Raw genomic sequence first — 24,012 nt, forward strand, 5'->3', positions numbered from 1 at the left:
CGGGGAAGGGTGGTACTCACGGATCTTGACTTTGCGGTGGTCGAGGCGGGCGAGCAGCTCCTCCAGGGCGCCGAGGCGGCGCTGGAGCCGGGCGTTGCGGTGGCAGAGGGAGTCCGCCTCGCTGAGGATCCCGCCGAAGATGTCGCCCGCACAGCGAGAGAGGTCGGAGAGCTGCATCAGCAGCGATACCAGCGCGTACGAGCTGACTTGCTCCAGCGTCCCGAAGAGCGGCACCGCGCCGCGGCGGCGCCCGCCGCCCCCCTCTGCCGCCCCGGTGGGGTCTCCTGGCGCCGGGCCGCCCCGCTCCGCGCCATCCCCGCCGGCCTCCTCCAACCTGCACAGCTTCAGCGGCTCCAGGGTCCGCAGCGGGAACGGCATCGCGGCCGGGGCACGGGGGGCAGCGCCGGGCACGGCAGCGGGAGAAGCTAGGCGTCCCCGGCACGAAAAGTCTTCATCCGCGCAGCGGCCGCGGTGACAAAAGTTCAGAGAGAGGAGAGGGAGGGAAGGAGGGAGAACAGCACAACAACAACAAATGAATCGGGGCGGGAGGGGCAGCCGGGCTACGCGCTTCGGGGCCGGGGGGAAGCTGCCGCCGCAGCCTCGGCGGAGGGGGAGCCCCGAGCGGCGCCCATGTGCGGGAGCGGCCCCCGGAGGCGGGAGAGGGAGAGGAGGGAGAGGGAGGGGAGAGGAGGGAGGGGAGAGGAGGGGGAGCGAAGCGGGTCGCAGCTCCGCCGCACGGCGGGCGCGGGGAGAGCCCGGGGCGGCCGGGAGACAGGAAAGAGCCCGGCTTTCTCTCCCCGAAGTGGGGATGGGGCGGGGGGAAGAGGAGGAAGCGTGGGAGGGGGACTGAAGCGCCCTGGATGTGGCCACTAAGGAGGAAAGCCAGACAGAGGAGGAGGAGAGAAAGAGCCCGGACCAGCCCCACCTGGGGAACCCCGCGCTGTTGCAGGCACTTTTCTGAACGCACCAAACTCCCAACCCGGAAAGCGAGAGCAGGAAAAAGAAGAGGAGGGAGAGGAGGGAGGGGAACCTCCACGAACCTGGGAAAAGCAAAAGAGGCCGCCGCCTACCTGTGGCTCCCCAAACTGGAGCCTCACCCTTCCCGGCCAGCCAACAGCCAAGGTAGCTGTTCCCGGCCCGGCCCCGCGGCGCGGCGCTGGGGCCAGCGGGATTCCCCAGGGAGAAGCCAGCCCCTCCGGCCTCCCCTGCTCGGCGAAAGGGGCCAAGCAGGAGAGGGGGCAGGTCTCGCCCCAGCCCCTTCCCCTGCCGCGCCGCGGGTTAGGCCGGAGGTGCTGCTCCAAGGCAGGGAAAGCAGATCACCCTGTCTGGGAACGGTGAATTGTTTGTGGTTAATTTTTAGTAAGATTGACATTAAGGTAGGAAAAGCAAAGTCTGGCTCGGGTGGAGCATGACATCGAGTTGCACCGAACGTTGCACGTAATGCTGGTGTGGACCGAAGGCAGGTTCCAGCCTTAGAAGCCCCTGTACTTTTCCCGCGTAGGACACAATCAGCTCTTCATAGAGATGACGGCTCTAATGAGCTATTCCCTACAGAACCAATTTAGCCTACTAGCAACTGTCAACAGCTGCTATTTAATTTTAATTGGACAATGCCCTACTGGCTCTGGCTCCTGCTATATGATAAAGAGAGGAACCCAATCCCTCTCTTCTTGTGGGAAAGGGCCCTGGGGAAAAGTGGTTGTGTAGTCCCTTCCTGCCTCATAAGCTGCTCCGGCTCCTGCTGCAACTGATGAAACTATGTGATGAAAGAAAGAGAATCTGCTGGAGAAGGACATATCCAGGGACATATCCACTGTGCCATTCCATCAGCATCTTGGGGACACAAAATTTATGTAACAAAATATTCTTTATCACAGTATTTATCATCCATAATTTTAGCCTTGGTTACTTAAGGGAAACACGAAAAAAACTATTCCAGCGCTAGTGCTTCAGAAACTCTTTGGTGCATGGAGGAGTTTGTGGACAAGGCTGCAGGCAGTGGAATATAAGCCTAAGGCTTGGTAACATGTATGAGAGTTCAGATATATGGGAAATGTGTGTTGGCATGATAGTCATAGCAAAAATTGCAAGTCGCTAATTCTTCTCTTACATTAATTAAGGAAAGTTTCATCTTCAAGTATTTCTTGGCGGGGGTGGGAGGGGGAACGTGGGAGGAGGAGGAAGCAATGCCATCTAGTGTTAAAAAAATAAAGAACAAAACCACCTTCCTTTACACCTCTGTCCAAACAGGTTATCAATAGATAACTTTGCAACTTGGAATGTTACCACTGGTTTTCTGTTACAGACAGTACCACAGAGTGCACTTGTGCAATATTTGTAGAAACTGATGAGAACATGGTGCAAACAGGCGAAATGGTGTTTAATCAGGGCTTTAAGCATATAAGGAATCCAAAACCATAGTCTTGCAATGAAGAAGCCGTCAGGATTAATTAACAGAAGATGGAAAGCAGCATTCTTTCATATTGGACTCTTCTGGTTTTATTTTGGGACATAATGTCTTCATTAGTTCTTAGACATGCTTGTTTGGGTAGTCCTTTGATAAAAAATGTGTCCTGTTCACGGGTATGATTGAATGGAGAGGAGTGATTCTTTGTATGTTTTGTTTAAATGGTAGGAGTACCATGGGGAAACCAAGGATGAGATGGAATTCGATATCAAACACAGTAGGAAGAAAATGAGCAAAGAGCTTAGTTCAGGTGTCAGCTGAAAAGAACCCACAGCAACATATCTGCCAGGGCAGATATCATAGGACTGTGAGCATGTTTGTTTGATTGGAAATTACTAATTTTTGAGTTTAGCAATAGGTAATTTCAAAAAGTACATTAACCAGTCTAAAATCTTTTCTGAAAATTCAGATCAAATCCTGATATTGCAAATGTTTTTGCATTTTTTCTTATCTGTGAGTGGGAAAAATACTTAAAAGAGATTTGAACATAGGGAGAATAATAACAAGAAATCAAAGCTTTAGACAGCACTTAAATTCAGTAAAGAGCCTCAGCTACTGTGTGGAATTTCACTGCTAGTGAAACCTACTTTACCTATTTCACTGGTTTATATGTTTGCAAACTGTTAAAATAAATCACTGTGACAGTTTGAATATTTCTGGTGGGAATAATGTTTACTAAAAAATAAAGTCTTTTTAGGACTGCCAGTTAAACCAAGTTAAGAAATAAATCTGAATTTTAAATGCATAGATGCTCCTGAAACATTCAAAGTCTGTATGCTTATTGCAGAACAATACTTTTTTCCTCATTAGTTCATGTGGAATGCTTTTCTGGGATAGGCTGTTCTGTATGGAACACTCAGAAAAAAACAGGTGTTAAAGAAAATGTAAATATTGATTGACTGAAACCAGTAAAGGGTGGTCTCAGAGCTTGTTTCTTCCCGTACTAAAGGAAGGGACATAGGAAAGGAAATGAAGCTTAAAACTTACACAGTTGGAGATTTAAAGTATTCATCATGTTGGAAAGGAAGCATTTAAAATTTCTAAGGTCAGCAGAAATACAGACTTTGTTAGGGACACCCATCCCCCTCAGGTAGCTGAGTGGTTATGGCTGGAAAATGTTTCCTTTTCTGGCAGAACTGTGAGGATGCTCCTGATTCTTTTTAATACTCCCACAGGCCCAGGGGGACTCTGAGGCAAGGCGGGCACCACTGCCCAGGATGGGTGACAGCCCCAGTGCTGCTCCCTGCTGTCCAGCAAGCCGCTGCCCTCAGGTGAGCCATCCCTGCAGCTCACAGCCCCGCACAGTCACACCACACCGTTTTTGTCAATCGTGGTGTGTGAGTGGTGGGAGCGAGGGGCTCCTTGCCATTTAGCTGCATCCACTGGAGAAGGAGGTCTGTGAGCTCAGCGTGCAGCAGTCACTTCCACTTGCGCAGCTAAGCGTGGCAGACCCGTGATGCAGCGTTCTGGGTCTCGCACCTCCAAATACCCTCAGTCACAAGTGGAAGGTCCTCTCAGAAGAGGAACAGAGCCTAGAAAACTGAGATTAAAAGGAGAAAGGTAGACAAAAGGACAGCAGAGACTTTACTAAATATTTCAAGTCAATATTGATTTCATTTTTAATGAAAGTCCAAGTTCACTGGAAAGTTAATTATGTCTGAATTGTAGTTTTCATCCTTCAGCATTTTAAGCCTCAAGTTAAATTACCAAATGAAAGACCTAATAACTTTCATGTTCTATTTCAAGAAACAGAAGACAAGTCTTGTGGGACTTACTCATCACCTACTGCAGAATGAACACTGCTGTTCCCTCGTCTTGCTTCTGCAATCCCTTTGGGCTCTCAGAAGCAAATAGCAAGCAGTAGTACAAGAGCCACATGGCCAACCATGAGACATCAGACAGTTCTTCCTGGGCTAGTTTAGATGTAGCCAGCTAGAGGCACCAAGCTCATCCATTGCATTTTAGGCCACAGATTCAAGCTTGCTATTTGCCTGTGTAGGCTAGGAACACCCAACCGAGTGGATACACAGAAATAATAACAGTAGAACTTGAAGGCACGGAGGAGGACATTTCTTGGTCACACCCATAGCAGTTCTGTTGAACACTGGTTTGTAATTGAGAAAGCAAACTCAGTGTCCTGGGCACATAGTCAGCTTATGTATTCTTGACTTACTTTGGCTGTTGAGCTGTAGAAGTTTGGTGTAAGCTTAAAATAGAGGCAATTCTGCAAGAAAAGTATGTTTTCTGTCATTTTATTCTTTCTTGGTTAACCAAAAGTATGTGGATGCTCCCAGTCTTGTTGGGCCACTGGGCTCTTCTAATCATCATGCATTTCATTTTTGTATTCAACAGAAAACCTTTCTCAAAGAAACCTGCATAAGGTAGGCAGAATATGGGAGTAGATATGACTCCTGAGAAAGTTAAATGGTACCAGAATTATGCCTATTTCTGTCCCTCATGACTGCATACTTTTTGTACATTATAGAAATATTATCAAATGATAAAATTAGTTACTATTAAAAAAACAATAGCTGTTTTGCTGGGTTTCCCTAAATTGCTATAATACTATATTAGGCCACAGATCACTGTTGCCTGACTGTGCAGCAACACTTCAATCCTCACTTTTCTTCCAACTTACTGATACCAGGAACTGGTATTTTTGTGTACTGGAATCCATACCCAGCATGGCCCAAAAGACTCCCTCCTTGTCCAGAAATGGATTCTTGTGGATATTCTTTTAAAACTAATAGTGGAACTTCTCTGATGATGACAGGCTTCTCTCTGACACAAATTACTTACAAGATCCTATTTCCCTGGAGATTAATTGTTTCAAACTTTTGTCAACCCCAAGCTCTCCTTGTCTGGCGTATCCCTGGGTCAGGCACCTTCTTGAAGCCTGGAGCTGAGCTCCTTTTTCTATTTTGTTCTGTAATATTTTGGCTGATTTTCTTCACCATGTTATCATCACCATTAAACAAAGGCGGCAGTGTAACTCCAACACCTTCATCACTATTATTCAAAGAACTTAGCAGATGTATCCACACTTTCATAGTAAATGAGTTTAGTATTTTCTTGAGCTCTGTCTTAAAGGTTAGTGGTTTGTTGCCCAGTCCCAGTGGTTTTTCTCTCCCTGCTCTCTTTTCTCCATCCTAACATTAGGCTGAAACTTATTCTTCAAGTGTGTCCAGCTAGTGGTTTAGACCTCGGGTTGTTCTGCTGGCCCCTGAGCTTTTCTGAGCTACAGAGTTCTGCATATCTGAACAAGTCAGCACACTGTGTTCTGCCAGCTTAAAATCTCTCAAACTCTTTCTCAGTTTTTCTATCTGTGCACAGCTGTCTTTGGATAAAAGCCATGCTAGCAGTGGTGCAATGGGACAATCAAAGGTAACTGCAGTAGGAATGACACCATGGAGGAAACGGTAGTTGTGATGGCCTAAGGATATGATTCAACAACACACCAATGAGGTGTAACAGCTCTTTGCCTCTAAAAGAGGAGCTCTCCCACCCCTGCTTCCTTCCTTCCATTCCTGCTCACAAACGCATGGTCTGTAGCTTGCACTGGAAGCGTCTGAAGTCATCAGTGTAGAATTGCTGTAGCTCTGCTGCGTGAAAAGAGGCAGCTGATGTACTGTAGAAAAATGGCAGGAAAATGTACTCTCTGCACGTCAAGACACAGCAGTATGTTGGATCATTCTCAGGGGAGCAGAACAGGGTGGGGAATTGAGGCTTTGAATAGAAACACATGCAAGAGCTTATAGAGCCAGTGAAAATACAACTGTAGCATAACAGCCCCCTAAGAGCTAGAAGTTATCATCAGAGGTTTTTTGGTCCTTGTGTTTAACTGAGTAAAGGGCAAAAAGAAGACTGCCAGTCATTGGACTCAGAGATGGAGTCCAACACACCTTTAGGACTGCAGTTCTTGGAAAATGGAAACAACCCCAAGCTGCATCTCCCCAAAGAGAAACCAAGTTGCTGCAAGATTACATCAGTGGATCAATAATAATACTCCTGGAGTTGCCATGCTGATTTTCTTCATTTGGTTGAAGCATGTCTGTGTCTTTTAACAAAGTACATTTTGCACTTCCACTTCCTCCATGGCAGAAAAACTTCTGATATATTCGACTTTTTAATTGATAAAGTGTTTAGGTTTCTGCTTCACAAGGACTTCAGCAATCAAAATATCATGGAATCACAGAACCATAGAATGGTTTGGTCAAAAAAGGACCTTTAAAGACCATCTAGTCCACCCCTATTGTTGTGGACATAAACATCCATTCCACTAGACTAGGTTGCTCAAAGCCCCATCCAGCCTGACCTTCACCCCCTCCAGGGACGGGGCATCCACAGCTTCTCTGGGCAACCTGTTCCAGTGCCTCAGCACTGTTATGGTGAAAAAAATCCTCCTTGTATCTCATATAAATCTAATCTAAGTCACATAAAACTGTTCATTAATATTGAGTATGCATACAGGTATGCAAACAGCAATTTACTGTAGGACAGGAGTATGGGTGCCATTATTTGTGCAAGAAAACTTTCATCTGGAAAAGCAAAGGCTGCAGGAATTACCAGCTGAAAATCAGACTAAAGATATGAAGATTTCATAAATACTGATCCAAGTCTTTTGTTGCTGTCCCTGGCTTTAATGACAACAGATCATGTTGAAATCTTGTGTAAATGATTTATAAAATTTTTATTATTTATCTAAGACACTGACCACATTTATGTCTTCTCTAATTGTGTTATATGTGGTCTCCTTTGAACAATTACACAGTTTACATTTTGATTAATTAACTAAATATCATAACAAAAACCCTAAAACAGTTTGAAAAACAATTCCAACAAGACTTGAAATTGTATTCTTTTAACAAGGCTGATTATCTTCTCAAATGAATGCCTCGGGACTCAGAGCAAACAATACATCAAACAGACAGAAGCCTCTTAATTGCATCCCAAACACGCAGACTATGCTGGTCACTAAAGCAGAACTGAATTTCTCCTTAGGTATTATCTTCCCACCACCAGTCACTACAGCTACAGCAAAGTACTAGTTTAAACTATATATATATAACATTTTTTTAAAAAGAAGCCACTGTGTTGTGTTTCAGTTATGAACACATATGGTGTGCCAGTCAGTCACAAATGAGTTTTGACACATTGCAGCAGCTCCCACCTCATAAATAAAACACAGGGTTTGGTCACTGAAAAAACGCAGGGCATGATAAACCATCTATCAACCAGCACAGATCTCCCCATTCTCTTCCTTGTCAGTGGGCATGGCTTGTCACTGGAATCTCTACCACAGCTGAATCAGTCACGAGTGAAATTACAGTGGGTATGTGTGCAGCAATCTGCAACAGATTCAACCACTGCCTAAACTCACCTCTCCATTTTCACATTAAAAAAAAACCAAAATATTTCCTAAATATGTATAGTATACTATCCATGTTCTGGATATTTACAGGATGCCAGAAAAAAAATCTTTTGGTATTAAGCTGACTTTTAAAAATGTTCATATGGGGAGAATTTGCCACTATGGTAGATCATTAAAGGTCTCTTTCCTTTGCATGATTTCATCTACCTTGGTTGTGATGAGATCCAGTGTGTTGATGCTGCAAAGCTCAGTGGTTTTGTTTATATACACAGTCAGTCTCAAAAGCTGGCATATTGCTAATAAATAAAGTATGGGGAAATATTTTCAAATTCCAGAATAATGATTTGAAAGACTGACAGTATTATGGCTATCTAGAAATTACACTGAGTACTAAAGCCTACACTACATGGAGTAAGAGCTGAGGATCTATACACCTCCAAATTAGGAAGCTCAAAGCAATACTTGTGACAACTGGCACCTTTGTATTTTCTATGACTCGTGCAATGACAATGTCACTCTTTACAACTGATGCAAATGATCTGAACTACTGTTGTTGCAGAATCATTACTATTAAAATGTCTAACTTACATAAACAAAAAACTTATATTAAATATAAAATAAATTGAGAGCGATATTAGAGAAACTAAAGGTAATTAGGATTTTTAGCACATACTGCTCTCTGAATACTCCCAGAAGTTTGTGGGTATCAAATATGTGATTATACAATCCCTGTAATAAATGCAGCTGTGTTTATTTCACTGCATGGATCAGACAAACTGTACAAGCTAAGCATTGGTGTCTTGTTCATAAATCAGTTAAAAAAATGTAGCACTGTATGCAAGATATACTCAGACCTTTTTTCTGTTCCAAGTGTTTTCAGACTTGGCAGAGTACACGTTCCTTAGAGGACTATGAACATGCCAAATTTTAAGCACTTCTAGCAAAATCATTTTTTAGTTGCTTCAAAAAAACCCATATTAATTCCTTGCTTAATAGCATAGGAATCAACTTTTAAATACAGTGAAATCCAGTTAAAAATGGTCTGTTTAGTTTTGCTTAAAAATAGGGTGAAAGAAGGTGTAAAGAATTTCAGCCTATTTCCTTTCCGGCGTAGTTTCTTTAGAAGAAAAAAAAAAAAAAAAGTTGACTGTATTTGAGCTTCCTTCCAGGAGTCTCCATTTTTGTCTCCTTCCAAAAGTTTGCAAATTTAGTCCCTCGTTGTACATACACAGAAAAAAGAAATAAAACCCAAACAAAACCAAAAACACAGTGTCACAATGACGCCTCTTTGGCTCTTCGCTGTGTCAATTTTTCTGTGCTTTGCGTTTCATGACAGTTACAATTGCAGTTTTGAATGCTAACACAATGGTTGGGATCCACAACCAAAACATATAATGCACATAGTCAGTTATTTTCCACTGAAGTCTATATAACTTTTTACAATGCTTTCTGTAGAGTTGGGTTGTGTTTTTTTAATATACCTTTAAAAGGAAGTCTCATTTAAACCCGCGATTCTATTATGATTAATTTAAAGAAAGCTTAAAATAGAATCCTTCTCACTAATATCTACTGTACCATACATTAGTCTTTATACAACTGCCTTCAGTCAAACAGGGCTGCTCGCATGCCCACTGTATTCCATCATGTATTTAAGCCTTAAACAATTTTCTCTGGAGGTCATCTTTATTCTACAGCAGTATGGTGCCCACCATCACAGGTATCCTTTTTGGAGCTGAGACCTCTTGCTGCTGTTTATCTTTCACATTTCCAATGCAAAGAAAAATGCTTCAGGTATTTATTATTGCCTTTGCTAATTAGAGCTACTGGAGTAAAATGATATTAAAAAGAAAACTTAGGAATACGATTTAGTGCATGTATTGCTTGGAAACAGTTTTCCGTACAGATTGTACACTTATTCTCTATAGGGAATGGATTTTTGTTTGGTTTTAGTTCTGCATTTGTATATATCTAACAAAACAGAGTCTGAAATTACAAACACGCTTTCTAATGTCTGTTTGAGAGAACAGACATTTAGTCAGTGGAACTTTTCAGCATTATGTCTTCTAGCCTGGAAAAAAATAGTCACTTGATGCTCTTAAAACATTGAAGCAGTTGTATTTGTACTCAGCCACCAAGCTACAGAGGGGGAAGGGAATTCAACTTCCCAAACAACACAAAGAAATTACTTGAGGCCAACTACAAATCTGACCAGGAAAAATTGCAGACTGCAAATAACTCACAGACCTACTTTATTACTATGATAACAATCTAGGTTATATTTCTAGAATATAACTTTATTTCTATAGCTGTAAATATAAGAGATATATTTCATGCTCTTAGCACATTCAATAAAGGGAGCCTAGCTGCTTGCCTTCACAGTTCTTTACAAGCATGATCTTCACAGATCATCTCACTGAGAAAAATTACTGGATTTTCTTGAGCTGAATTGAAGTTTCCAAATGAGACCTGTAATTGTGCGTATGGAGTTTACCATCATGAAACAAACAAACAAACAAGCATATTTGAGATAGTTTTATATTGTGTGGCTTAACAAGAAAATTGTAAGTTTGCCTGTAAGATGTGATGCCAGCAGAACCTTTGACAAAAATTGTGGTGGACCATTTAGATACAGGCTATCAAATTGCTTCCTTTTTCCTCTTTGGTCTTGTATTCATTTGTTGTATGGTCTGTGTGGTAGGAATTGCATTTATTTGCTCCCCAAATTTGTTTCACACCACTGAGATTCTTGGCGCTGACTTTCAGAGGTGTGTGCTGTACACACTACAGGTGAAGCTGAAATTGCTTTGAAAAGTTAAACTTTATTTACTGGACCTTCCCTAGCATGCCTATGTTACTCTGTACTAGCAATACTGTTCAGTGGCATTTCATTAAGAGAATGTGATTAGTAGTTCCTCCTGCTGACATTAAGAGTAAACACTGGCAAAGAAAATAAAACCATTTTTGTAGGCCCTTAGCCAAATTATTAAAACAACTGAGCAAGTATTTTATTTCAATTGTGACCTTAAGACTCTTTGGGTTTTTGTTTTGTTTTGTTTTTTTCCTGCAAGGTCTTACTCCTCTTGTGATAAATTACTGAACAGTTTAAAAAACAAGCTACAGAAAACAAAAGATGCTCCCTGGTTCTTTGGGATATAAGCTGCATGTTCTATCTTGTGCTAAATTAATCATAAACTGTTCAATATTTAAAAGGGGGAAAGAGCAGGTGCCTGCCAGGAACAGGTGTTACAAATGTTAGGTTAAATAAAATCCAACAATCCTTTCCACATATTATTTCCATAATATACATCAGAAAACATGCTCTGCAGTAATACCTCCCCAGCTGTGCAGAAGAAGAGCCTTTTGTCATGTGTCTTCTGATCTGGTCTTGTTGTTAGAATTTATTTTGCATTTTGGTTCACGAGGGCTCAGTTTTGCTGACTTTCATGGAATTCCGTAAACACCATGTTACCGATCTTAGAGTGATTGTAAACACTGTTACATTTACAGTGAGTAACCCGATGAGTACCTGCAAAAATAATTCAGCAGGCTGCCCAAGGATGGCGAATCTACCTAACATTTATTTTGATTTATTTTAAAACCTCATATGAAATTCATTGTTGTCTACTATTGAATGTGAATGCAGGAGTAGTGTCATATTATCCCAGCCTTTTCTCAAGTCTACCAATGGGTCGAGTCCCATGAGAAAGGTTATTATGACAAAAATAGTGAAATGTTGTGATAGATGGAATAATTTGATTGTAATGTATTTTAACATGTGGAAAAGCACTGTTCAAACAAGACAATCGTGCAAGATGGAAGTTAGTTATCATCCTTATTCTTCAGAAAACCCTACTCTTTTTACAATGTGCCAGCATCTAAAGCCATGGAAACACTTATGAAATAATTCTAAAGGAGAACACATTATACACTAGGGAACCACCAGTGCATTTATTAATAATCTTAGTTTTAGATCCCTGACAGAGTCTGAAAAATTGTATTAGGTTTGGAACTGTACCTGAAATACTGATTGTGTTGGCAGAGCCAATGACAGACTTTTTCTTTTTCCATCTGGAGCACTGGGATTGTTAAAACAACTAATGTGCATCTCTAAAGTGCTTTTTCATTGGAGAACTTGAATGCATATTGCAAATATTTAAGTATTTAAAGGAGGGCAAATGCAACTGTACAATAGCTTCTATATCTATTGAACACATATAGCATATTAGCATGTTTTTACATAACTAAAAATTGTGTAAGGAAAAACTCCTTCACGAGGACTGTAATGTAGTGCTGGAACAAGTAATCTGCATTGGTGATGGAGTCTCCATTTTTGAAGGTTTCAAGGCCTGGCCAGACAAAGCCACAGCTGACCTGACAGGAGGCTGTGTACAGGATATTTGTGCAGGTTTTATCTTGGATGTTTTTCAAGATAGGCTGGATAAAGCCCTGGGAATCTGGTCTATGCATGCAGTTGACCTCCTTTGACTTGGAGACCTCATGATTTCTCTTACAACCTGAATTACCCTGTGATGCTGTGACCTTGAGAGGTGCTTTCCAACCACTATTACTTCCATGCTTCCATGACACTGTGAATATGAAGTCCAGACTAACTAGCGGACACATTAATAACATTATTTAAACAATTTTCCAGGCATATAAAGAAATCAGGTGTTTAATTGTTTGTTTGTTTGTTAGTTTGTTTGTTTGTTTTCCCTGGAGACAAGACCAAAGCATACATCCCATTAAGAAGCTGAAGACAGAGCTGGAGACCCTTAGTTTGGGCAGGAATTGAAGGCCCTGGGCTGAGCTGAAGTGTGGTTCCTGGGCCCAGGTGAGGGGGTCCCAGGTGGAGCTGACCAGGGCCATGGAGGCCCTAGAGGCCTAGTTCTTGGTGTGACTGCCACTTTCCAAGTGATTCAGCAAGTCTCTTCTGTTCTTCCTCCTTCTTCACCTTGTTACTATGTTCTGGGTGTCTGAATCACCATACTGCTGGCCCAAGGAGGTGGTTTACTCAATACCCACATTCTGGCAAAAGATTTGTTTAGTTTTCAAATAGATCATGTATTTAATGTCTTAGTAGCTAATCAAGTATTGTTTTTTTTGCAGTAAGAACACTTTATAAGCACATAATACTGGTGGAGGTTTTAAACTGCTTGCTCTCATGTGTAATAGCACTGACTTCAATGGACTATTCATGCTAGAGATATGGAAACTGATAGTAATAATATAGAAGTCTAAATATTTATATATGCTTATATTACTTCACTTATCCCAGAGAGAGAGGACAGAGAGAGAGAAAGAGAGAAAGAGAGAGAGAGATACAAGGTAACATGTTGACACGTTTTCAGTGACATTTCTTGAGGATATACATGTTAACATTCTGTAAAGCAGAATACACGTGTGCCTTAACCCACGCAATTCTACATCCATATTAATCCAATGTTAATTAATTATACGTATAATTTTTACTCTGCTGCATTGCTCTTCACATTTAGCTGGCTGATAGATACACACACACACCTTGTTATACTGCTCCTTGCAAACCAGCAGTAAGTACTTTACTTCCTATGAACGAGTATGTCCCAACTGTGCTCTTTTCTGGAAGGTGATGCTACAGCAATGTCATGCTTCCATGAGTACAAGGTGTCACCCTGTGAAATATATCCAAGATTAATTATAGAATCTAAAGAGCCCAATGCTTTCATCACTGCCTGGGAAGCTTTTATAACCAACTTGCCATCTCATGTCAACTGAATAGCGTTTTCAGAAAGAAGAATCTGATTTTATTTTGCATGCATATCTCAATACAAAATACAGACTTAACTTCTTTGAAGTTCTTCTTCAAAGCATCTTCACGGGTGGGCCTCCGGTTCATAAGGAGATATACATGTAAATAAAATCAGATTCAATTAACTTTTTAATTTGCTGCTTTAACAATAACTTTGTTGCTATTAAAATATTGTTACCCTTGGAGCACTTCACTCAACAAGTATATACAAAAGCTACCACTGTAATGCTTGGTGGAGTTGTCAGAAAAAAAGCCTTATAAAGGAACAAAAAAGCCTTCTCTGGACTGTGAATCATTACCACAATGCAAAATTATACAAAAGCTCAGATAAATGGAGATAATCCAAACCACACTTTTTCTCCCTCCTGGTGAATGTATGATATCCTTATTTGATTCAAGGCAACAGTGTTATCAGCAATAGGATTTGTAATATCAAATAATGACCATGATACCTTTGATTATTTGATACTTGCTATTATCTTTTATAAGAAGTTAATTATTCATTATAAAATTACTTTCACTATGAAAACAAAGTCTGATGCTTTCCCAATTATTTGGCCTTGTAGGCTCTGCTAAATCAGATATAGAACTAGCAGAGACACCTTAAAAATAATTCTAATGTGATATAGTGTGCAGTGATAAGAAAGGTACTTGGAGCAAAGCATTACCTGCATGTTAAAATTAATTGCATGTCTTTTCTGGGGTACTTGATCCCTCCTACTGAGAGACTAAACTGAAGCAGGGTTAACTGTAGAATCCAACTGCTTTCTGAATATAATTTTATTTTAAAATTGCTTAGTGATGGAAAGATTTCCCCTTTATTTAAAAGCAGGCCATCAGACATTTGAAATGCTTTGCTAGAAACAAAGAACACCCAGTCACCTCCCATCCAAACTGTCAAACCTCTTTGCTTTATTCTGCATGCACAGAACACCTTTAATCACAGGGGGGAAAACAAACCCCACTTCTATATATCATCTGCAAGGTGGGTACATTTTCTTGATCATACAGCATGTGAGAAATCAGCTAAATGAACACAAACATTTTCAAAGTTACCCTGCAGAAACAGTATTTACCTCATACAAATCTCCCAAATATCTACACAATTTTGTCTGTAAGTCTTGCTTTTTTCTCTTTTTGTAGTCTCCCATATATATATATATATATGTATACACATATATGTATATGTGTAAATGAGGATTCTCCTTGGGCAGGTCTGTGGCTGGGAATTTGTGTCTGGCTTACAGCCTGTGTGAATTTTGCTAGCTCTTGTTTCCCTGTAATGCATGCCAAACTAGATATCAGAAGCCATTTGTATTAAAGAATGAACTGTTTTGGCTTCTCTACCTGTCCCTTAAGTCGTGTATCACCACCTTATTGTTTAATGCATCTCCAGTGTTACAGATTAGAGATTAATTTCTTTCTTCTCAGTTACTTACATGCAAACACCCTTAGGCTGTTTATTCCCACAGGTAAGCTGTCAGTATACCACTGGCCTATCACAGATCTCTTTCAGCAACACTGATCTTAATTCATTAGAACTGATCCAGCTCCTCAGACCCTAACTATGTCCTGTTGCAAGGAATTACTTTCACTGCAGAGTGACCTTCAGTGAACATGCAGTCCCTGTCCTTAGAGTCATTTCAAGTGCAATCTCCCTTTGACAGCACCCATTCTTGGACTCAAAGTGGCCATTGAGTCCACAGCTGCAACATGCCGTGCAAATCTTGACGAGGTACTGCCATCTCGTCAGGTCTAATTCAAGATCTATAAGAAGGTTCAGGATCAGAGTACAACTGGAGAATCATTCTCTTGGTATCATATAAGGTCTAGACAGAGATAGGCACGCATCCTAGCTGCACACCTGTTAAGCCATGAGATAGCTTCATATTGAGACATATACTTGCAAGCACCAATAAAGTTTTGGTTGATGTTCCACTGTGGGTAATGCAGATTAAGCCCCCTTTCCAGCTGGTGTGTGAATAACGTCCAAGAGTCTTCATCAGAAAACATAGTTATGAACAATACACTTCTAAAGTAAAACCCAAGATCTCGTTGTAGGTGGAAGAAATTCGAGTTGACAGGTTATAGAGCTGCTAAGTTCATCTCTCTAGGCAGCAAACTACGATGACATAGGGAAAACCAGCTTAGGCTACCAGCCATAGCTAGGAAACACGTGCCGAGCATTCAAGTCCACAAAGCCATCAATGACAGGGAGCACTGAGGAGACAAGGGATGACCAGAAATGCAATAGCGACGGCACCAGGAAACAGACTTGGCGGGGCTGAACTCGTTAATCACTAAGGCTAAATAGGCACGCCCTGCTAATAACACTGCCTGCCTTGAAAATTAAGTTCCTGCAAGCCAACGACTCAGGACTTGGAATCCAGGTCGGAAGTGACACAGGGAGCTGCAATCCCACTAAACGTGGCAGCAAGGCTCCCCGTTTAACCAAGACCGGTAGCCGTCCTGGGCAGATCCGTCGCGGAGCGCTCGGGAGCTGGGAAAGGAGCGGCGGCCGGGAGCTGCGGGGTGCGCTGCCCCCTGCGGGCGGGGACCGGCACTGCCGGGGGCACTGCGGGGACACCGCCACGGCCCCGAGTGCCGCGGGGGGACCGTCCCTCTGCCCGCCGCTCACAGCTTCCACCTCCCGGAGCTGCGGAGCCACAGAAACAGTTAGCTCGGGAGAGGCCTTTGAGATCATCGAGTCCAACCTGCGGGTCAACACGCCGCCTTGTCAGCTAGGCCATGGCACTGAGGGACACGTCCAGGGTCGGGGACTCCACTGCCTCCCTGGGCAGCCCGCTCCAGCATCTAATTATCCTTTCGGTGAAGAAATTCTTCCCGATGACCAACCTAAACCTTCCCTGGCGCAGCTTAAGACCATGTCCTCTCGTCATCTTGACCTTGCTGTTCCACTAGTGGCATTTCTAGCCCATATAGCTCCATCCAAGAACTGGAGCGCTTCCAGCATGTCCTCTCAGAGACAATTCCTATTGCTATCCCCATCTGAAGGTTCAAACGCCTCACACCGTCTGAGGATAATTCGCTGGAGGGCTCTTGTCATCTGTATAAGCACAGTTCAATTGGCTGTAAACTTGTACTAAGAAACACAGGTAATGAAAGCTACAAATGAGTCAGCTCCCCGATTAGGGCTCCGTAAGGTCAAATGCACGAAGTTCCACCTCAACATGGGGAAGAACTTCCTTACTTTGAGGGTGGCAGAGCACTGGAACAGGCTGCCAAGGGAGGTCGTGGAGTCTCCCTCTCCGGAGACATCCCAAACCCACCTGGACACGTTCCCGGGACCCCTGCTCTAGGCGACCCTGCCTTGGCAGGGGGGTAGGGCTGGATGATCCCCAGAGGTACCTTTCAACGCCAACAATTCTGTCTTGTGATTTTCTGTACATGTAAGACACTCGTTTGAGGCACTCAGTGCTTAGGGTAGTTAATGGTCTTAAAAAGCAACAGCAAGTGAGACGTTTTTAGTACAGGGCGGGTCGTGGCCGGTAACTACAGGCAGAAGACCGCGCAAGCAGAGGCAGGAGACCACGGTGTCAGCTGGGAAAAGGTCCAGGAGGTGGCAGTGCGGGAGTTTCCCCGCGTGTTTCAGATCACACCTTTTAAGAGACACCCCGGGCCGTGAGGGCGGGCAGGCGCCGCGGGGGGTTCTGGGAGTTGTAGTTCCCGCGCACGGCCCGCCGGGGGGGCGGGGCTCCCACAATGCACCTCGCCCAGCTGTCACGTGACCCCCGGGCCGGGCCACACCGAGCCCCGCTTCCGTGAGGGTTCGCGCGCCTCGGGGGGCGGGGCCTCTCTTCAGGTAGGGGCGTGGCCGGCCGGGGGGGCGGGGCCACCGTGCGGCGGGGGCGGGGTGTGAGGGGGTGTCCGTCGTCTTCCTCCTGCTGCCGGGGCCACGGCCGGCGTCCCGAGGCTCCGCGGTAATAAACCCTCAGCGGGCAGGGCTGTCGTCTCCCCGGGAGGTGAGTGTCACAGGCGCTTCCCCGGCGAGGAGGTGGCGAGGGAGCGCCCGGTAACAGCCCCTCCCACGGCACACGCAGGGCCGGGCAGCGCCCGTGGGTAGCCTGGCACCGGCAATAACAGCCGTGTGACAGCGACAGCTCGGCCGGGGCACTGCCGCTCCCCGTGGAGGAGGTTCTTCGTCACCATCGCTCCTCGGTGTTTTCGTTGGCGTGGGCTCGGCAGACACGGTGTTCTCCAGCAGAAGTCCACGGGACACAAAGCTTGAGATCACGTGGAGGTACCTGTCGGCTGAAGGCTGGTGCAGGAGATTTTAATTACTGCAGGCCTGGGCAGCTTCTCCTGAAAACTGGATTCTCGTGTTCTCAGGAACAAGTGACTGCTCATCTTTGAGGGCTGTATTTCCGTGAGCTGCTTTCCGCCTTGGCTTTTATTGTAAACGCCCGTTTTAATGGATGTTTTCTTACTTTCTTCTCTTCCCTGTGAAGGACAAGATACTAGTCTACATGCACTAAACTGGAAGAAATGGAAGAAAGGAAGATCAAGAGGAGGAGCCCCAAATCATCTACCAGTCACCCTGCCCAGGTTACTAACTCCAAAAAGAGCTCAGTGCCAGTCAGTAAGAGTACAGCCTTTTCCAACCCTGCCCCACAGCCTGCTGTGCAGAAACCAAAGTTGAAACGGTAAGCTTGGGGGCATCTTGCAAGCTCAGAGGAAATGAGAGCCAGAGACTTGTCAGTGCTAAAGGATGTTTAGACTGGCTGTGACAGTCTTGTGAACGTTTTTGATGATGTATCTTTTTTTACAAGTGATTTGTGTTTAATGCAGTATAATGGTTATTTTACAGAAAAGGAAGGTGCTCACTATTCTTCTTGTAAGCTTTAAAAAACGTAACACGATGCTGTAGACTCGTAACAATTCACCTGAAGCAGGGGACTGTTGAAAGACAGAGCTGGGCACCAGATAGCAGAGCCCAAGATGCACAGCTGTGAGGAACAAATACAGTACATGACTGCAAGGCTGGAACTGACAAGTATGGCAGGAAACGAAGGACATAAATTGAGCAGGATGAGCTAGAACTGGAATTTCTGGGTGTTTTTTGATTGGGGACCTCTCAGCTGGGACAGGATCTTGCGTAAGGAGAGACATTCAGTTCTTCAGAAAGTACCACGTCAGAGTAGTTTGTGTTTTATTGATACCATATCTATTTCAGTTTGAGAACATCAATTTTTGTGCATGTTACAAAATATGCTGTGGCTTGGCTGTGGCTGACAGAGCAGATAAATAAGCGAAGAGGGATTTTAAAGTGAAATGTCAGCTAGAGGGAGGCAGCAGAGTTTACTGACCTCTTGAGTATTAGCTGAAGATTAAATACAGAACTGCCATCATTAGCACAGAAACTCTGAAGGAACTGGTATTGTCCTGATGAATTTCTGCAAAGTAAAGGCTATATGTTATTTTTCAGGAAAAATGTGTCAATATTTTGAGGCAAATATTAGTAAATACTAATGTGTCATAAGTTGGTGGTTTCTTCAGCTGACTGTACAGTCTCAACATTATTCTGGAATGTACTAGAAATTATTTTCTTGCAGTCCACAAGATTATCTAGAGAAAAAAAAAAGTCCTTTCTGCTTTAAGTTCTGGACATTTTTGTGCAATTGTTAAGCTTACCAAGCAGTGCTGACACAGACACTTTCTTGAACTTTCCAAGCAGGAGGGTTAATTGACATAACTGTGTGAGGATTAACTGCTGTTGTGATAGTGGCGGAGAAGTATTTAATTAACTTTCGTTTAATCTACAAGAATCTAAGTAACTTTTCCAGGAACAATAATACATTTTATTAAAGAGCAGAAGCAGGTGAAAGAAATGAATGACCTTCCTGTCATGGAAACTTTTAGGTCTGAAATTGAAGCAGAACTAGCTAATGTTAAACTTGAATTGAGAAGTTGCTGCTCTTGAGTTGAACCAGATACCATTGTTGGACTGCTGATTTTTTCAGCATATAGACTATGGGCACATGGTGCTCTGAATAAATGTTATGTCTAGAGAAAAGTGTTTGAGATCCAGAAATTTTGATGTTTTCTTGCAGGAAAGGCTGTAGAGAATTTTTAGCTCATCCGATGTTTGTTGCAGTCTGTAGGTGTTTGCAACAACAGAAGTGTATGATTTTTAGGGGTTTCTCTCTGGCTTAGAGCTTGCAATAGGTTTTTGAGTGATTTTATGTAGATAATGGCTGCCTGGGTAACTGGTGGAATCAACATTCCCGGAAATGTTCAAAAAACGTGTGGATGTGGCACCTGGGGACTTGGTTTAGAAGTCAACATGGCAGTGCTGGGTTTATGGTTGGTATGATTTTAGAGGCCTTTTCCAGCCTTTACAATTCTGTGATATTGCCTCACATGTCACTGCTGGGTAATGATGGTCCACTTTGGATTATTAAGATGGCCATCATATACATATGGTCCACTGATGCTTCCTACCACTAGTAGGAGAGCAGATTGTTGGAATCTTTCATTTTGCAGTATCAAACTGTTAAGAGAGCAATGTCCTTTATTTTTAAGACAAGCTGGTGGTGATGCAGTTTTTATCTTAAAATGAGTGATTACGTATTATATATTTCCCGTTTTGTTTTTAAAGCCTGGATGTATACTTTTCTTACATTGCAGATTCACAGTGAAAGTGAAAGCAGGAAGTAATATTGGGTTTGTTTATTTTTTTTTTTTCCAGAGTAATAAAAGAGAAAGCCAAACCTCCAGGAGGTGAAGCAAAAGGGGCGCAGGCAGCACCAATCCAGCATTCTTTTCTCACAGATGTATCAGATGTCCAGGAAATGGAAAGGGGACTTCTGAGTCTCTTGAATGACTTCCACTCTGGCAAACTTCAAGCATTTGGTAAGTGCATGAATTGAGTGTGTGGTTTCTGTAGCTGTACAGTAGTAACATTTGCTAACAAGTGCACTGCATGGACAGACTTGAACTGCATAGCTAGTTTGTCAGCTGGACTCTGCCATGTGAAATTAGGTTTAACATAATTAATACATCTTACTGCATTTTTAAATTACGGTCCCATTTTAAGGTTGTGCTTGTTTTGAGATTATTCGTATGCCATTTAATTGTTCCTTCTAGCATGGAAGCACCTTGGCTTATTTTAATTTAAGATACCAAGTCTAAAGCCTTGACCGAGCTATTTATGACGGTGTAGGAAGAAGTAACTGTATTTAGCACCCAGTTTTGCTGCATATTAACACTTTTGACTATTGGTAACAACTTTTATGAAATCCAATGCAAGCTGCATTTTATCCAGCTTATTCTGCTTAGTTTCTTACTATTCTTACTGCCTCACAGTTGATGGAGGTTTCAGAAAAAACATCACACATTTTTGCTTCTTTTTTTCCTTGCACTAAGTAGAAAGATGCAAACGTGCTTTTGCAAGTTTAGTGTTAGGTCAGTGTGTCATGTTAACTCCACACTGATTTTACAAGGGAACCAAAGAAGTCTGTATTATATAAAGTTTTAGTTAGAAGAAAGAAACCCCCAGATTTTTCAAAATTAGAAGTTCTGTTGTGATCATATTTAAAGCTAAAAACCAGGGCTTTTCTAAGTCAGACTAAAATTCAGGAGTATAGAAAACCTCTTAGGACATTTGGTAGTTATTTTCAGTTCAGCACAACATAACATCAAACAGGATAACAGAAACTTCAGTAGTGGAAATCATTGAGAAAGGACACTTACTTGTAAATTTGATGTTTAAATTCCTCTGATGTAAAAAGCTGCATCTCCACATCTTCATTTGCTCTCTCATGTTCCTTTATCTAAAGCTGTTGCTCATCCTTTTAGGAAATGAATGTTCCATAGAGCAGATGGAGCATGTACGGAGCATGCAGGAGAAACTTGCTCGCCTCAACCTGGAGCTCTACGGGGAGATGGAAGAACTGCCTGAAGATAAAAGAAAACTAGCCAGTGATTCCAACCTGGATAGGCTGCTGTCAGATGTAAGTACTGGGCAGGCAGAAAATGTGGAACTTTGCCCCAGCATTCAGCTCAGGAAAGCACTGCTACTGGGTGGGCAGTGATTTACAATTGAGGACAACATAGTTCTGTAACAAACCAGTATGAAAACCCTGCCCTCATCTTGGTTTTGAGGAAACACAGGATCTTGTTTGCATTTGCTTTGGTGTGTTGAGCAGGTGAGCTGCAAGCTGCCTGAGCATGTAGGCCTGTTAAGAGACAGCCCATGTACGCAGGGACTATGGCCATTTTCCATATGGTCTACCCTCCTGCATCTGGGGAAGATGAAACGTAACAGGGAATATACATCTGTATATCCTACACTTTCAGTCTGTCCGTTCTCCAGTGTATTTACATAAAAACCAAAACTACTAAAAGTTTCTTTAAATTTCCTCAAATCAGCAAATTTTAACTTAAATTTGGAACTTCGCTCCTTGTACAGAATTCAATGTAGGTTTGCTTTGCTAATAAATCACGCATTTCAGCCCAAACTAGCAGTTATTTCCTTAATTGTTTTAATATATTTAATTGATCATACTAGCATAATTGTTGCATTTATCTGACTAAGGGAAGTGCCATTTCTGATATTTTCTACATTTATCTTGCAGCTAGAAGAACTGAATTCATCTATGTATCCTTTTCCTAAAATGTCTGTTTTTGCATTGTAGTTATCGTTAACTGTAATCAAATTACAGTGTGTTTCCCCATTAACTGGTGTCTTTATAGGAGTCAGGTCACTTCAATGATGCCTTTTCTTTTAAATTAGTGCTATAATACAGCATGGATCTTACGTTCTTCCAGTACGTAATTGACTGGATCTTAATACTTGTAATTACAGGTGATTTTCTTCACGTGGTGAATTTTTAAACTACTGTGTACCACTTTAGACAACGTGTTCACCATTGATGGCAAAGCCCATCAGTAGCAGGGTCTTTTGAGATGCCTTGCTGAGACATTCAAACATCCATAGTAGTACTCCCATAGTATTCAGAAGTGTCTGTCCCATTAAGAAATGAATCCTATTATCTTTCAGTTTTTTTAGAAATATGTGTGGTTGTTTATCACTGATCTGACTGTGGATAATAAACTGACCTAATTTTTTATTTCTAGGCTCATATACTTCAGCAGAGCTTTAGAAACTGAACAAATGCGTGCTCTTAGCCAACACAGAAGAAGATAAAGCTGAATGTCTTAGCTTGTCTTTAGCACTGTGCTGTTGATAATCCAGGGGTTATGTGTTCAGTTTATTCCACAGTCTAGTTATTTCTGTTGTTACACACTTTGTTACGTGCACTGAGTAAGCTGGGACTCGGGTTTGGGGCTTAAGGTCCTGCTTTAGTATCAACATGCCCTGCATATCCGTGGAAGGCTGTTTAAGGCAGATCTCATAAATGGAATATCACATAATAGCAATAAAAATAATTTGCCATCCCCCTTGATCTGCAGTCTAATTCTGGAAGTATTGCAATGCTCAAGTCTCAGTGAGGAATATTAATCTACTGGTTGAGAACTAGCATAGAACTTACTAGAATGGAATTTGTCGGGACTGGTGTACACCCCAGAGTAAGCACAGTTTCATGTAACACTGTTATATTGTTTATACCTTTACTATATATGAGAAAATATTATTCCTTAATGATTTGCTTCAGCCAAAAACTACATTTAGCAGATGCTCAAGATATTCCAAATGGTACCACGGGCTGAGAGAACAGCTTTGGCAATTTGATTTCTCACAGAAGCTTTTAATTTGTTTTTCCTGACAATGGAATCGGGAACAGTTGTGACTTTGTGTTGGTTTGTTTTCTTTTACATAACAAAGAATCAAAGTGCAAATTCAGGTGTTTATTTTGCACATTCCTCTGAGCAACCACGTTATGTCAGGGCTCAGTACCTAGAATTGTAAATTATTGTCATGCTGTGCTTTTTATTATTGCCTTACTTAACAGAAAAATTGGGGACACGGGGAAGTACATTTCTTCTCAGTGTTCACATGGTCGAAAATGATACAAGTCTACAAGTTCACTGTCACTTCTCTGGTTTTTAAGAAAGTAGTGATAATGTTGCCTTTCTGATCACTACACAGACAATCTGCACACTGTATCTTTAGTGTTTTGTTGATTGGTGATGCCACAGATTAATTTATTGTTAATAAAGTGAAAAATTTTAAATATATGGTGTTTCATTTAGAGAAGCTGCTGTCAGTTCAGCTGTGTTAAGAAGATGAGTTCTGGCATTGTCTGAATGTTTGCAGAGTTTACTTTTTTCCATTACTGTGAATAATTGTAAAATGTCAATAAATTAAAACTAGTGTGCATGCTAGCAGTCCACATAATTTAAGTACTGTGAAATTCCAAAATCGGGTAAACAGTTATTGTTCAATAAATCCAATATATGCAA

At 42.3% G+C, this 24,012-nt stretch overlaps 2 protein-coding genes and 1 long non-coding RNA gene across 12 annotated transcripts in view; 1 reads left to right on the top strand and 2 right to left on the bottom strand.

Moving 5' to 3' along the window:
- NHSL1 (NHS like 1) overlaps positions 1 to 522 on the bottom strand; it is a 177,422-nt gene extending 176,900 nt beyond the window's left edge. For 3 of the 5 annotated variants that reach the window (XM_027888001.1, XM_027888000.1, XM_027888009.1), the window contains exon 1: positions 21 to 522. In XM_027888001.1, the coding sequence (XP_027743802.1) occupies positions 21 to 378 (358 nt within the window). In that variant the 5' untranslated portion in view covers positions 379 to 522. The remainder of the gene's footprint in view (positions 1 to 20) is intronic. The other 2 variants (XM_027888003.1, XM_027888002.1) reach the window with 1 other exon arrangement.
- Positions 523 to 9,162: 8,640 nt separating this feature from the next.
- On the bottom strand, positions 9,163 to 16,072 carry LOC114059514. The gene is made up of 3 exons (XR_003571682.1): positions 15,066 to 16,072; positions 13,359 to 13,489; positions 9,163 to 10,304 (listed from the first exon to the last, which is right to left on the bottom strand). It is a non-coding gene; the product is annotated as an uncharacterized LOC114059514 (long non-coding RNA).
- A 1,333-nt stretch (positions 16,073 to 17,405) lies between these two features.
- Positions 17,406 to 24,012, top strand: CCDC28A (coiled-coil domain containing 28A). 6 transcript variants are annotated; one of them, XM_027888037.1, is made up of 6 exons: positions 17,471 to 17,575; positions 18,090 to 18,290; positions 20,336 to 20,499; positions 21,445 to 21,599; positions 22,224 to 22,246; positions 23,265 to 24,012. In XM_027888037.1, exons 2-6 carry the CDS (start codon positions 18,133 to 18,135, stop codon positions 23,317 to 23,319), a joined length of 555 nt encoding a protein of 184 aa, XP_027743838.1. In that variant the 5' UTR covers positions 17,471 to 17,575; positions 18,090 to 18,132; the 3' UTR covers positions 23,320 to 24,012. The 6 variants fall into 6 exon arrangements, with proteins under 6 accessions (XP_027743836.1, XP_027743838.1, XP_027743833.1 ...); XM_027888035.1 differs by lacking the exons at positions 17,471 to 17,575; positions 22,224 to 22,246; positions 23,265 to 24,012 and adding an exon at positions 17,406 to 17,449 and having other exon boundaries at positions 18,096 to 18,290; positions 21,445 to 21,772; XM_027888032.1 differs by lacking the exons at positions 22,224 to 22,246; positions 23,265 to 24,012 and having other exon boundaries at positions 21,445 to 21,772.

This window comes from Empidonax traillii, unplaced genomic scaffold, assembly GCF_003031625.1.
Source record: "Empidonax traillii isolate 1590-97213 ecotype Southwest subspecies unplaced genomic scaffold, ASM303162v1 scaffold229:size1690559, whole genome shotgun sequence".
Classification (NCBI taxonomy): domain Eukaryota; kingdom Metazoa; phylum Chordata; class Aves; order Passeriformes; family Tyrannidae; genus Empidonax; species Empidonax traillii.

What these genes read in the sequence shown, in the direction of transcription:
- CCDC28A (XM_027888035.1), top strand. Translation starts at nt 18,133, where the DNA reads ATGGAAGAAAGGAAGATCAAGAGGAGGAGCCCCAAATCATCTACCAGT. An exon ending in CAGAAACCAAAGTTGAAACG is followed by an intron (nt 18,291 to 20,335) that starts GTAAGCTTGGGG and finishes TTTTTTTTCCAG; the next exon opens with AGTAATAAAAGAGAAAGCCA. An exon ending in TGGCAAACTTCAAGCATTTG is followed by an intron (nt 20,500 to 21,444) that starts GTAAGTGCATGA and finishes TCATCCTTTTAG; the next exon opens with GAAATGAATGTTCCATAGAG.